The sequence below is a fragment of the Tachypleus tridentatus genome, chromosome 7, assembly GCF_004210375.1.
Source record: "Tachypleus tridentatus isolate NWPU-2018 chromosome 7, ASM421037v1, whole genome shotgun sequence".
NCBI classification, from domain to species: Eukaryota; Metazoa; Arthropoda; class Merostomata; order Xiphosura; family Limulidae; genus Tachypleus; species Tachypleus tridentatus.
In genome coordinates, this window is record NC_134831.1 from 62627532 (window position 1) to 62642245 (window position 14714).

Sequence of the window (14714 nt, forward strand, 5' to 3'; positions counted from 1 at the left end):
GTTTTGAGAGTTCAATATCTGAAATGGTCAAAAACTGAGCACATTTTATACCTACCTATAGGGTGGTGGGTGGATGTGCAAGAGAAATAAAAAAGATGTTCTATAAAAGTCCTTTTTTTCTTTAGAGCAGGCATCTCATTTTTAATTAATATATACTAAGTACAGCTCATACTTACTAAGGACATGAATATGAAAGTCACATTGGGCTGTATTTCCAGCTTCATCAGTAGCCACATATGCCAAGTTATAAACTCCACGCATAAGTGTTTGCCCTAAAAGTTTTTAAAGTATTGAAATTAAAAAGTAAAGTGTATTATATATATAATAAAACATAAAAGTAAAAAACTGGCAAGGAAGATCTAAGTTGGCACTAATCATCGTTTTTTATTTAAATGTTAACAACTTATTTTTCTAATAGCATGAAACTTTTAAAAACCTACAGTACAATAAAAGTATAAAAATATGAAATAGTATATCAATAAATAATGCATTTTATATCAGTTATATTTTACAAATATTAAATTTAAGTTACCAGGCTGTAACCCATTATGCTCTATTACTCTGACAGGATGAAGGTTGTCTGAGAATTGAGGGACCTCCCAGTTGATTACTGCTGTCATATTCTGCGTGATCACCCACATGTCCGATGGACAGTAAGTTACAACTGGTGGTACTTTATCTTTTTCTATCACATGACAGTCTTTTCCAGCTAAACCAGCAGGGCAGATCTTCTCTCCACACATGCCTGGTTCCTCTCTTTCAACTGTTCCATCCACCCTGACATAAGTAAGTTTAAAGAGAAAGTATAGTCACAAATACTAAAAAAAAACAACTACATTTATATTTTTCAGTTTCCACATTGTATAATTACAAAATGTAACATTCTCTGGAAAATTAGATCTCATGACAAAAATATTCACTTGTTACTGTTTCTAATCAAAATTTTTTTTTTAACAAATAGGAAATGCCAAGTACTAATCTAAATTGCTCCTTTTAGCAGTGAGAAACAGTTTAAATTATTGGGATATCTTGTAATTTTATCTGTTTTGTTTTTTACAATCTTAACTAATAATGAAGCAGATCAAGGAAAGAAACACCTGTTTCACGTGAACTATTATTTGTAGTAAAAAATAAATTTATTTAATATACAAATGTAAATAGATGTGTATATGTATAATTAAACATATTTCCACCAATACTAAATATGATTTGCACAAGTTAACATATTTTAAGACTAATAAACATTTAAAATAAAAGCATTTTTACAATTTAAATGGGTGGCAATTACATTTTTAAATCAAATGTTCAAGCTAACATTTCTGTCAGAAAGATTAAGATACTTCCTGGTGAGTTGGTTTATGGATAAAGATTAATCATTAAAAATTCCTCACATCATATGTTTTAAAACTAATTGTTCATGATGCTTTTAACTGCAAAAGTGTTTTCTGAAAATCCTATAAGTTTTGTACTAGTTTCAAGTAATTACTTAGCAACTTCAACCTTGAGTTTGGTAAAATGTGGATAAAGTAACATATTAAAGGAATAGAAAAATGTATACCAGTCATAGCCAGTCCATCTTAAATGCAATCCATCAAAAATTACAGCAGCATTCTTACAGCTACGGAACTGAAAAGGTATTTCTGATGTCATATCCAAAGGTCTACCCCAAATATTTACATGACTAATGCGACCATGGAATCCTTTCTGTACTATCGCCTTATTCTTTTCATTCATGGGTGCACCAAGGGTAATCCAGCCACTAGTAACAAAAAAATGTTTAATTTTAACAGGTCTCAGTGGATAATAGTAACCATTAAGGTGTTCCTAAAACAAACTTATGAATAGTACAAAAGTTCAAGTTCATTTCACTTAAGTTCTTGTCTTTTAAAAAATAAAATCTTGGTAGTATTCTAAGTCCTTTTAGCATAATAATCTATTTGTACAATATGTATAAAAATTTCTATTTCTTACTGTACAATAAAATGCAGTATAGAAATACATTTTTTTTTTTTTTTTTTCTAAATTTATGTACACCTATAAATATGACCATCCAATATCTGGTGAACTCCAATATCTGATGAGGCTCAAGTCCAAGGTTGCCAGATTTTGGAGGTGCAACCATATTTTACTTCCAGGTACAAAGACTCACTATGTAAACAGTTAAGAATTAAGCAATAAATTTTTTAAACTCACTATTGAGGAAGAGTGAAATTCCTAAAACGTTTATCATTAATATATTCTGGAACTGATCGAGCTACAGCTGTGTCGGTAACGAGAGTTATAGTCTTTTTCATGCTGTCCCAAATCAATACAACGTGATGCCACTGACCATCATTGATTGGTACATTCTTCAAATAAGGAATGAACACACTGGTGTTCATATTAGAAAAGAGGGAAACAAATACCCCCGACTCATCAGCCTGAATCAGAACCCTCTTCTCAACAGGAAGATGAGGAGAGCTGAGAAAATAAGAAAACAGGAGTAAGTTTTCCAGATAAAGAAACTTACTTAACTTGTAGTGACTTATTCGTACCAGTTGTAAGTCTGATAAACAAAAATAAATTTTTAACAAATGCAAATTAAGCTTTTTTAAAAATTTATGTCACGAAACTTAAATATTCAAAGTATTTAATTTGGAGTAACTTGTTGAAAAATTAAATTTTGAGCACATGAGATCCTATTTGTGTTTTAATAAGTTTATCTTTAATTTATACAATTTAGAAGCATTATCAAATTACTTAAAAAAATAATACAAATCATACATCTTACACCAAGAGAAAAATAACTTGAAAGACTTAGTATTAAATGGAAAGAGCATAAAAAGTTTCTTTTTTGAGGCATTAAAAATTCTAGGCCTTTACATTAAAATTTGCACTTATTAAATAAACAGTACTGCTAACATTTGACACTTTGACATCCAAACTAAAAATGTAAAGATATTTAAATAATACTTTTATTGTAAACTGCTTTAAGAATTGATAAAACATAATCTAACAATAATGAGGTAAAATATTTCGAAATACGTTTTAAACTACTTACGCAACACTGTAGAGTGTAAAAACTGTTCCCAAGTCTTCTGGCTTGTTGTATTGAACCCAAAAAGCTACAGTTAAACTGTTGGATCCTAATTCAAAGGGAGTTGCCAGAGCTACACTGGAAGACCGGCTATCATCATTTATGTACAGATCATAGTCAATGTTGATTGCTTGAAGAAAAAAAAGGAGAAATGTCAAACAGCAGTGATTAAATAAATATGTTAAAATGTTTATTTAAAGAATAGATAGTGACAATTGTGTAAGTTAAGAATTATCAAAAATCACCTTCCAGCAATAACTATTGCCTCACACATGTATAATTCAATGAAAAAATGCCCCTGTGAAGAGGTACAGTCCATTTTACAGTATGAAAAGACATCTAAAAAAGTCCTTAATATAAGCCAGACAATTAACACTAGGCACTTAATTTGTCCATGAAACTATCCAACAATTATCTCCATTTTGTTTTTTCTTCCTCAACCTCAAAACAGTTTTAGGACCAATATTATTTTCCAAGATAAATACATAGGTCAAAGCCTACACCATTTTTGTTCAGCTTTTAGATAGTGGGGAATAAAATAACAATAAATAAAAGATTAAATAAATACAAATAACTAGTATTGTTATCACTTTCCCTAAACTTAATGATATAAATGAAACATGTATAATTCTTTAAAATAAAGTTAAACCTGACAAAGATCATTTGCTCCAGACATTTCCAGATAAAATAAACTTGTTTTTTTTAATGTTGTGTTTTCACAGTGATTATTTTACTGCCTTTATCTTACAGTGTTGTGAAGAATCAAATTCCTCTGATGACCAATAACTTTCCACACATTAAAACATTCTACTAACCAATTTCAAAGACGGAAATGAAAATTTTGATATTACTTGTGAGTTTACATGCCATATTTCAGGACATGTAGTTGGTACTGTACTAAATATATCAGGATATATTTTTATTGGTAACCAGTTCATTGATAAACCTAAGCAACATGTTTTCAAAATTTAATTCAAATTTACTGATGGTTACTCATTGAAAAAGCATACCAAATCAGTTGGTTTTGAAAACGATGCCATTTTTTATGTTTAATGTATTGTCATACATATTATATTAGAAAAAGAAGCCAAGGATCAGATCAGTGGTATATCAGTAAATGGCAGGTTTATACTTTATTATTTAATAAAATTTGCTGAGCAAAAATACAAGTTTTGCAAACATTGGAGTGGTAACAAACTAGTACAAAATTTTTGTATTAGAAAACAATTTTAATAAAATTATAACAAAGTACCTACTTTTACGGCAGTCTTCACCAGTTAAGTTAAAGGGACATTTACAGTAGAATCCATTAGTCAAATCAATGCATGTTGCTGTTGGAGAACAAGAAGTGGAGGTACAGTCTGGAATGTCTTCATTACAGTGACGTCCAGTGAAGCCAGGTGGACAGATACACCTGTAGTCTTCCCCTACATTTTCACAAGAAGCACCATTCTGACATACGTGGTCAACACAGGCATCATACTCATATTGACAGCCAACACCAGAAAATTTAGAAGGACACGAACAGTTAAGTCCACTTCCATAATCCTTACAAATTCCATCATTCATGCATGGATTACCAATACACCTATCAGGAGAAGTCTGACATTGTTTTCCATCAGTTCCAGAGGGACATCTAAATAAAAATAAGTAAAATAGAGTATATAGAAATTTTAAAAAATTTTTACTTTAAAATATGCATAAATTCCAAGATAAGTAAACTGGTAACAATTATTCATTGCATATAGCTACTTCCATAATATCACATAATAAATGAGAAATAAACTTTTAATACTATAACAAAACTAACTAAAAGTTAAATGAAATATAATTTTCTTTAACATTACACATTACAATTCACACATTGCATCTATATGGAATTATTATTATTTGTTTTATAGAATTGTTTTTGTTTTTTTTAAATAAAATATCCTGGACATGGTTTAATAATAAAAACATGAAACTAGGGAAATACTTAGTATTAATTACATGTGTTAAGAGAAAATTACAAACAACTTACACATTTGAGAGTTATCTTTTAAAGATATAGCACTATTATTTGAAAGTAATTGAACTTTGTTCACAAATTCAGCATATCTAGGATTACAGAAGTGTAAATTAAACTTACACACAGAAGTAATCTTGAAACAGATCTATACATCTGGCATCATTTAAACATGGATAAATGTCACATCCTCCCATGTCTATCTCACATCTGTCTCCTGACCAGCCTGATGCACACTGACACTTAAATCCATTTATGGAATCTATACAGATTCCATCATTTAGACAAGGACTGCTGGCACATTCATTTATATTGACCTACCATGAAATAAAGATGGGGCAAATAATTTTTAATTATTATAGTCAAATGTAGCAAAATGTCTTAAATATAAATAAGAATACATTGTAAATTTAATATAAATATAGCTGATTGTCACTGAGGTAATATCTGAGGATATAATACACATTGTACAATTATCTCACTGAAATGTACTGGTGAGAAAAAAAACAAACAACTTCCATGCTTAAATTACTGATACATTTTACATTAAGTGTTTTGTTCTTAATCAAAAGAAACAATATTTTACACACTAGATATGGATGTAGTTCAGGTAGTTTCATAAATTATCAACATTTCCAAACAAAGAACATTATGAATTGATTTTTCTGCTAAAGATATCCTAAGCTTGTTCTCTAATATTCTGACACAAAATTAAAATGCCCTACAAAAGTGAAATTATTCACAATTTAAGCCACCAAGAATTGGATGCTATGCTTCTCTGTAGATTACTAAACTGATTTTAACAGCAAAGTATAAATTCTCTACTTTCTTCTTTAGAGCCATATAAAAGTTTAAAAAAAACAATTAACTTAAAAATTAAAAAAAAACACTAGAGAATTGAAAAAAAGAAAAACAATTTTATATTTCACAAATAATTATTTTATTATGACTATTATTTTCAAAAGCCAGTAATGGCATCATCAGGTACATTAGTTTACTGATGAAACCAGCAGTATAATTCATTAAATATTTACAAAATATATGATTGTTGTTGTTTCTCTCAATTCTGTAATTATAGAATTTTACCAAGTATACACAGTTTAAATATCAATCATACAAAAACTTTAAACTGTCACATAAAGATAAACATTTTGAAACTAATGATTGCTGTAGTTCCAGTTTCTTTGTTTATGCAATTTGAAATTCAACTTTTACATTTTTTACAATATTTTACTTCAGAAAACTAACAAACTACTGTTATAAGTTTATAAAACAAAATATTCTTCACTTATTTATTTCATTAACATATAAAATAAATAAAATTCTTGTCACAATCATTGGTCTGTTAAAGAAAGGTGTAGTACTTAGAATAAATTTTAGCATATCATTTATCTTATGTAACTGCAAATGTAACTATAATCACGTAGATTTAAAAATTAATAATTGGAAACACCAATTTTGATTAGTTGATGTACATGACACTAATCAATGGCCATAGGCAACTGATTACTCAAGTTAATTGTCCAACTGTGTTTATAAATATAAATTTAGTAAACCATGAACATGTTCATTTAGAAAAATCGTTTGCTTGTCTGAAGGATTTACATAATAAAAAAAAATTTCTTAAAATGTTTTGTAAATGACTAAGTCTTGCAATTTTTTTTGAAAGAGTGCTTTTGATATATTTTTTCTTTATTTCAAACACTATTCATGTGCAATTTTATTTTTTTTAAATGTTGGTGTTAAGTGTTTTTGGAATTACTGTTAACTCAAACATTAAAATAAAAAGGAAGAAAGAAATCATTAACTAGAAAATGTATTACATTTATGGATAAAAAACAACAACATCTAAAACATCTATAATTACCTCGCAGTTTTCACCTGTGTAACCTGGATTACAGATACATTGGAACATGTTGTCCAAGTCAATACAAGCATCAGTTCCTGCTGGATTACAAGGACTGCTCACACATTCATCAACTTCTGCTTCACACTGTAGCCCTACATAACCAGGTCGACACTGACAAATAAATCCATTTAAAAGATCCACACAGGTGCCACCATTTTGGCATGGTAATGATTCACATTCATCAATTTTATGTTGACATCTAGAACCTGTAAAGCCAGTGTCACACTGACAAAGGAAACCATCGATCAAATCAACACACTGTCCTCCATTAATGCAGGGATTGCTTCCACAATCATCAATATCTATGTTACAACTTTCACCAGTCCAGCCTGGATTACAAATGCATCCATGACTGATTAAGCGGTCAACACAAACACCATGGATGCAAGGTTTACTGACACACATATCTTCTTTCAGATGACACCTTTTACCATTAAATCCTGGTGGGCATTCACAGTGGAAATCATTCACTAGGTCAGTACAATTAGCACCAAGTAGACATGGGTTCTGTGCACAGTCATCTGAAATAAGTGGAATATGACTGAATAATTGTGGTCACTAATTTTAAATATGATAGATATTCAAGTACTGTTGACTTTATGGCTTCCTGTTTATGTACACAATTTAAAAACATTCTTTAGTTCATACATATATTATGTATGTAAATAAGTATGTATGCATGCATGCAAATACTAAATTCTACTTTGAAGGTTTAAGCAATTAAAATTATCAAAAATTATGTATGCATTTAAAGTAAGTAATATTATAAATAAATGAAATAAAGACCAGAGTATTAAAAATAAGATCATTAGAAAGAAACTTGCTTGAAGTACTTTTTTAGGTTTTGTAACAGAACTTGTACATTTTAGTAGCTTTTTTTTTTGCTACCAATATGAATTCTTAAAATGAAGACCATAAATATTAACAAGTTTCTTTGTTCTTTACCAATATTCTGTTCACAGGATGTGCCTGTCCATCCAGGAGAACATTCACACTTGAAGCGACCTTGCTGGAGAGGGACACAAGTGGCACCGTTATTGCATGGATTTCCTTTTGCAACACAAGGGTTGACTGTGACATTACATGAAGGGCCTTCATAACCTGATCGGCACAGACACTTAAATGTGTTCTTTCCTGGCAAGTCCTGGCACATGGCTCGTTCTGGACACGTGGTATTTTGGCACTCATTCTGCTCAACTTGACACTGCTTTCCAGAGTAACATTTAAAATAATATAGAAATAAAATATTTTAAAGTATTTCTCAAGATTTGAAACAAACATTGAGCAAATATTTTAATTATTTTGAAAGTTCTGCATATTCCAATGAAATATATTAATTTTTACTTTTCTAAGTCTTCTGAAAAAACAACAAAAAATAAATACATAATGATGAGAAACCCATGTGAAGTAAAAATGTATTCCCAAGATGGCTAGTATGGGTATTAAAATTTTAATTAAAATAAAGTACAGAAGTTTATTTTAATTAAAGTTTTAGTGCCCATACCAGCCGTCTTGGAAATACATTTAAGTACAAATAATGGTCAACATATTAATACTGTAGGTTTGGAAGGAGTATTAACTGAAAATAATTAGTTTCACTACTAAAAGGTATGAATAGCAATCAAGTTAATAACTAAAAATAATTAGTTTCACTACTAAAAGGTATGAATAGCAATCAAATTAACTCTGAACTTCAAATATTTTAAATGCATTCTTTCCTTCACTGATTTCTAGATATAATTAGTAGGAACAAGGTACTGGCTTTTATGGCTCCAAACTACATTATTATTCAGTATGATGTGCAAAGTGAGTTTTGTTTCGAGATGCAAAGAATAATTTTGTTTTAGACAATTTCATGCATTTTATTAATACCAATACTCTTTTAACTCAATCAGAAATGTGGTAATGGTAACAGATTCTTCCACATCAAATAAACCATGCCTAGCTAAAAGCAAATGGATGTGGGATACAGTTATCATTACTGTAATGCTCTGAACACTTCCTTTCAAATGAATGACTTTAATGAGGCATGTTTTGAAACAATTTGTTCCACAAGTATTTCAAATGCTTCTAGTTGATAGTGACTGAATATCACCACTTTAAGCTTTTGAATTAACAATTACAGATGAACCAAAACATTTTTTTATATGGTTATGATCTACTATTATACCAAAACTTGACGTAGATTATACCTGTTGTAGTAGTTTCAGTTATTAAAAAACAATGTAACTTGTTAGAATTAGTTATTTGGTTAAACCTTTAGCACAGTTGGTAGAACACTCAAAAGGCACGTGAAGGGTCTCAGGTTTAACCCTAAGCCAAGTAAATAATAAGAAAATAACATACCAAAAGAAAAAAACTGATATTCAACTATCATTCATTTACAATCTTTAGGCCCAAGAATGGATTTGGTTTGAGAATGAGGAAAAAAGTAACAGTTTGAATAGATAAAAGTGATTTACTAGTATCTAATAATGAGTTAACTCTTCAGTTCAATTGATGGAGCACTGGGCCAGCATAGAACAAGATCTCAGATTTATGGTCAAGGTGATAATATATACATTGGTAGAAATAATTACCATTGTGTTTAAGTCCCACACTTAATGAATAGAATGTATTCCAAAAGCCACAATAATTCTAAACAAGTGTACTATGCAGCTGATGTGTATATATATGTTTTCAAACGTATCATAATAGGGAGGCCTTGTCAGATGTGTAAGGGATTCTTAGCTATTCTGGCAAAGCCATGTATAAATTTGAAGCTATAAATGCAGACTAATGACTCAAAAATCCTGTGAATGACTATACTCACCATCAAACATTAGTCTGTGGCAGTATAAACACCAATTTTCACTTAGGTACCTAATGTAGATTTATATTGCATTTTGTTTTTACATCCATATAAAATTATATATTCTTATTCAATAGTCATGTGGTTTCTTTTGAAATATAAACCACTGATATTACAACTAAAATATTGGACTGCAAATTTTCTGACTATAAACATGCACAATAAAAACATATCACTGGTCCAAGATAGTGAATTAAATATTTTATGTGCACCACAGTTTCTGAAGAAACTACACAAAAGATATTCAGATAATTTACAATAAACTTGACTTCAGTCAGGTTAACAGTAAAATGTCAATGTTAAATATGTTAAAACCTTGTTTATTTTTGGCACACTCCTTTGGAATAAGCTTTTAATTGGATTTAGTCTAAGCTAAAAAAAAGAGATAAAGGTCAAGGTCTTTTTAAAGTTATTGTCTTAATTCACAACAATTTTGCTTTCCACTATTATTCAACCTACTATTCTGCAGAGTTCAGTTGATTCTTCAACATTCTGAAAAAGATATTACTGTCTGAAACATTAATTTTCATGTTATTCAGTAATTGACTGTTTGTGTGTGTATTCTGTTTTTAAAAATTGTGTGAAGATTTAATATTTAAAAAAAATCTAATAACATTTTACCAACCTTGCTGACATTGACACCTAAAGCCCTGAGGTCTATCAATGCAGGTACCACCATTGTAACAAGGTCCACTACTACATTCATCCATGTCAACTTCACAGAACTGACCACTGAAGCCTGCTGGGCAGTAGCAGGTTTGCTGGTGGTTCTTGATAATACATATCCCTCCGTTTTGACAAATATTATTGTTGCATAACACTAAATAATTGAGTAAAATATCTAAAAGATTCAAATCTTGTTTTCTCATTTTTCAGTATGTTCAATTCAAGTCTACTTTACAACTGTTTTAACAATTCATATTTATACATTTGTAACTCACTGAAAACTTGCATATTTTAATTTAGAATCTTTTTCCACAACGTAAGGATATTTGAGACATTATAATTAAACTAAGCTTTCACAATGTCAGTAAGATGTAGTTCATGGGTGTAGCACAGACATAAAAGAAACAACAGATAAGACTCTCTTCAAATAACAGCCTGTATACGATTCTTTAGTTACTTTTAAATTAATAAAATGTTAAGGTTTTCTTCACATTACTTTGATAGTCAAAAAATATTCACAAAACTGTATACAAGCTTAGACAAACTATAAAAAAAATTATCTGAATACTCTGCTTATAGTTTTATTATCATAGCCATAATAAAGAGTTTATTACTTTCAACTAGGAAAAAAACAAACAAGTTCCTAAAGTATAAATTGAATCAAGTACAATCCTTATGGAATACCAAATTGCTTCTGTAAAATTTTTCAAAAATAAACATATTTCTAAATCTATTATAATTTAAAGGTCTATCACTTGTCACACAATCAAATTCACAATTTAAATAAACTTTTTGAGCTATGTGGACAAAATACCTGAAACACAAGCTTCCTTGTTTGAGGCACCTGACTTTACAGTGTGCTGATCAGCATCACACTCCAAACATGTTGTTTCACCTTCATTTGGCTGATAAAAATTCACTGGACATGGAGAACAAGGTTCAAGACCAGTTTCAGAGTAAGAACCAGAAGGACAACGTCCTGAAATGCAAGCAAGTAAATGATGATGAAACACAGTTTATGTTTAGGAGAGAGAGAGAAAAAAAAAAATAAAGATATAAAACTTGACTAAATAACACAGTTAAAAATTCAATTTGACTTTTCTATAAATATTAAACTACAACTGTAAAATATTTTGTGAATGTCAGAACAACCTTAAAAGACCAACCATGCTTTTCCTTCAAAGATTAATAAACTAGAGAAGGAAGCAGTTTTTAAGTTTTTTTGTTTATTTTATCTGGAAAAGATACTGTGATTATTTCTAAGTTGTTTGTTTTCACATTTTTCTACATCAGTCAAACTTTTCTAACCATGTAAAATGACCATGTACATCAGATATACAATAAATTAGTTTTTAATCTGAAACTAGTGGTGCAATTAAAAGAAAATACTGAATAATACAAAATCAATAACTAGTTACAACATCAACAAGACTCAACAATGTGTCACAACTGCCTAAAAGCACTAAAACTGCTCTCACAATCTGTGCTCTCCCTGTAGCTGATTATTCAATAAAACTGAGATGGACCTTTGCTTCATGTGACAGTTGTAAAGCAATTTCACACTCACGACAATACTACTTGTAATACAACTATCCTATGAAACAGCAGAAATACATACGTGGTCAATTGAAAACAGAGTTACCATCTTGTGCTGAAGCAGCACAGCCTAGCCTATTAAATGTTCTATACATATGCTTTGAAGAAAATCTATATAATTTGCTACTATGGTATACAGAAAATCACCCTTTCATCTCGAGTACACACACACACACACACACACACTCTATGTAATATCTGCATACCACAAAATAAATTAAACAAACAGGTTAATTTCAATGCATGATTTCTCACTAACACTTTTATAAAATCATGATAATTTAGCTGCTTAGTATCTTCACCTATAAAATGCTAACTAAGACAAAAGATATTTACCGAATAACCATAAGCCTTCCATTACAAACAAGCGATATTTTTGTACATTTGATATTACTTTAAGGCTCTCTCTTGATCCAGTATTTTCAATAAAATCACAGATTTCCATAAAGACATATTATACTTCCTTATGTTTAAACAATTTATAAAATTCTCCTACTCTATCCTAAAACTATAATTTATAAAATTCTCCTACTCTTCCCTAAAACTAGTTTTTTGGTGCTTAAATATGAATCCAGTACACAAAGGCTTAAAACATAATAATTGCATGCTTGTTTTACAAGATCTAAAAATTTAGTTAGGCTTCTGCACAACTGTTAAGTTTCAGACTTGGGCAAGAAACGTGCATTTTCAATTTCTGTAAAGTTTAGACAGAGACCAAATTTGTCATTTTAGGGAGGAAAAAATACGCTCTAAATACGGCTAGTCAATGTTTCCTGAACAAATGTAAAAATACATGTTTGTTTAATACATTACCTTTACATTCTGAGATTGATGCAGCCCCAGGAGAATATGTGAAGGTATTACCAGGGCAACGTTGACATTCAGTGAACCCATCAGGTGGTGGAATACCAGCAAATGTATTACTTGGACACTGTAGGCATGGTACAAGACCAGTTGGAGAGTAAGATCCAAAACCACAGGCAGCTACAAAAAAATTCAAAACAGCTTTAATAAAGAACTGAGCAATGGTAAGTGTTGTGAGAAATAGAATTTGAACACTGTTCTTGTTGTTGTCGTGCCTGAGTTAAATTTTCTACGTCTATACCTAGGTAAAAGTACATGCATGTAGGAAAGCATGTACACCACACATGTCAGGAATCAAAATATTGCATTCATGAGAAATTTAACTTTGCCTGAGAAACTCCATTCTTATAGTTGGCTTTCCTAATAGAGAATGCATGGTCCATCCATATTACTTTAGTTATGACCAACAAAAACTGAAGATGTTACATTAATTAAATAAATAGTTTTCCTTTAAGTGAATGTAATTTTATTTCATTATTTATATGCCTACATATGCATATGTGTGTAATTGGTTCTTTATCTGTAACATTGTTTTTGACTTTATTGCATATGAAATTGATTAATGTGAAAAAAAGAACAAACACATTAAAAACACTACATAAAATTAACCTTTTTCTTGGTCAATACATAGAAGCAAACATATAATACGACACATGCTAAGTAACTACGAGAGGGATTGACAAAGAAACTATTCTTTGTATCTCCTTTTTAATATTTCTTCTTTTATTTGTAGTTGCTTTTTTTAACTAATATGGTTGACAAAATAATGTATTTTACAAATTACAGTCACTGTCAATCAATAGAGAATATTTTTAATTAGTATTCATTTGAAAAGAAGATTTTATATATTCCAAAAGTGCATACTGTATCTGAAATAATTAATGTCTTAACAAGACATTAATTTGTGTTAAAATCTTTATACCAGAATCACTTTCGTCATTAAAAGTACACCAAACTGTTTAAAACTATGATAAACAAAAATTAAATACAGGTTATATAAACTAATGAAACAAAAATACATGAAATATCAAAATATAACCCCCCTTTAAAGAAGGAACATACTGTATCTTAGAAATTTAGTGATTGTATTGTTTCTTTCACCACGATCTATTATGCATATGAAGTTTTCTTAATACATTTGATCTATTACATTCTTTAAATTAAACAATCTATCATCATGTGAGTAAACATGGTGTGAATAAAAAAGAAACTAAATTAATTAAAAACAATGTTTTATCACTTCAGAGGTAATTATGTAGAATGATGTTTACAGTGTTTGTAGCAATAAGAATGTACAAATTTGGGACTAAGGCACCTCATCAAAGGTTTGTGATGGTAAAAGGGACAGTGTAAATAATATGTGAAATGAAATTTTATCATATAAAAAAATTTCCGTTCAAAAGATGGATAAAGCAAAAGCTAAAAAATTTCTATTTATTTATTTGTTTTTACAAGATTACACATTATAACATCAAAACAGTAAGTAATTTTCTGGAATTGTTCTTCAGTCTTAATATTGGATGGGGTAAACCTGACAAAATATTTACTGAAAAACCTTAAATTAAAAAAGTAAGACCTTAAAATAATTAAATTTAGGGACCTTTTATTAGACACCCCATAACAGCTGATGCAATGGCTCTAGGTTTTTGTTGTTCTTCCCCCCAAGTACAAACATTTAGCTCATATCTCCATCTCTTGACCAATTTGAGATCCAATAGAGCCAGGTATTGAGGATTCCCTAGTTTTA

The 14714-nt window shown here is 29.8% G+C and overlaps 1 protein-coding gene across 1 annotated transcript in view; it reads right to left on the minus strand.

The window, feature by feature from the left end:
* LOC143255809 (uncharacterized) overlaps positions 1-14714 on the minus strand; it is a 95015-nt gene that overhangs the window by 13463 nt on the left and 66838 nt on the right. The window contains exons 33-44 of the mRNA XM_076512070.1: positions 12917-13087; positions 11322-11486; positions 10464-10661; positions 7936-8208; positions 6949-7511; positions 5205-5398; positions 4333-4712; positions 3041-3206; positions 2194-2460; positions 1559-1759; positions 533-777; positions 177-272 (exon numbers count right to left, since the gene is read on the minus strand). Of these exons, the coding sequence (XP_076368185.1) occupies positions 177-272; positions 533-777; positions 1559-1759; positions 2194-2460; positions 3041-3206; positions 4333-4712; positions 5205-5398; positions 6949-7511; positions 7936-8208; positions 10464-10661; positions 11322-11486; positions 12917-13087 (2919 nt within the window). The remainder of the gene's footprint in view (positions 1-176; positions 273-532; positions 778-1558; positions 1760-2193; positions 2461-3040; positions 3207-4332; positions 4713-5204; positions 5399-6948; positions 7512-7935; positions 8209-10463; positions 10662-11321; positions 11487-12916; positions 13088-14714) is intronic.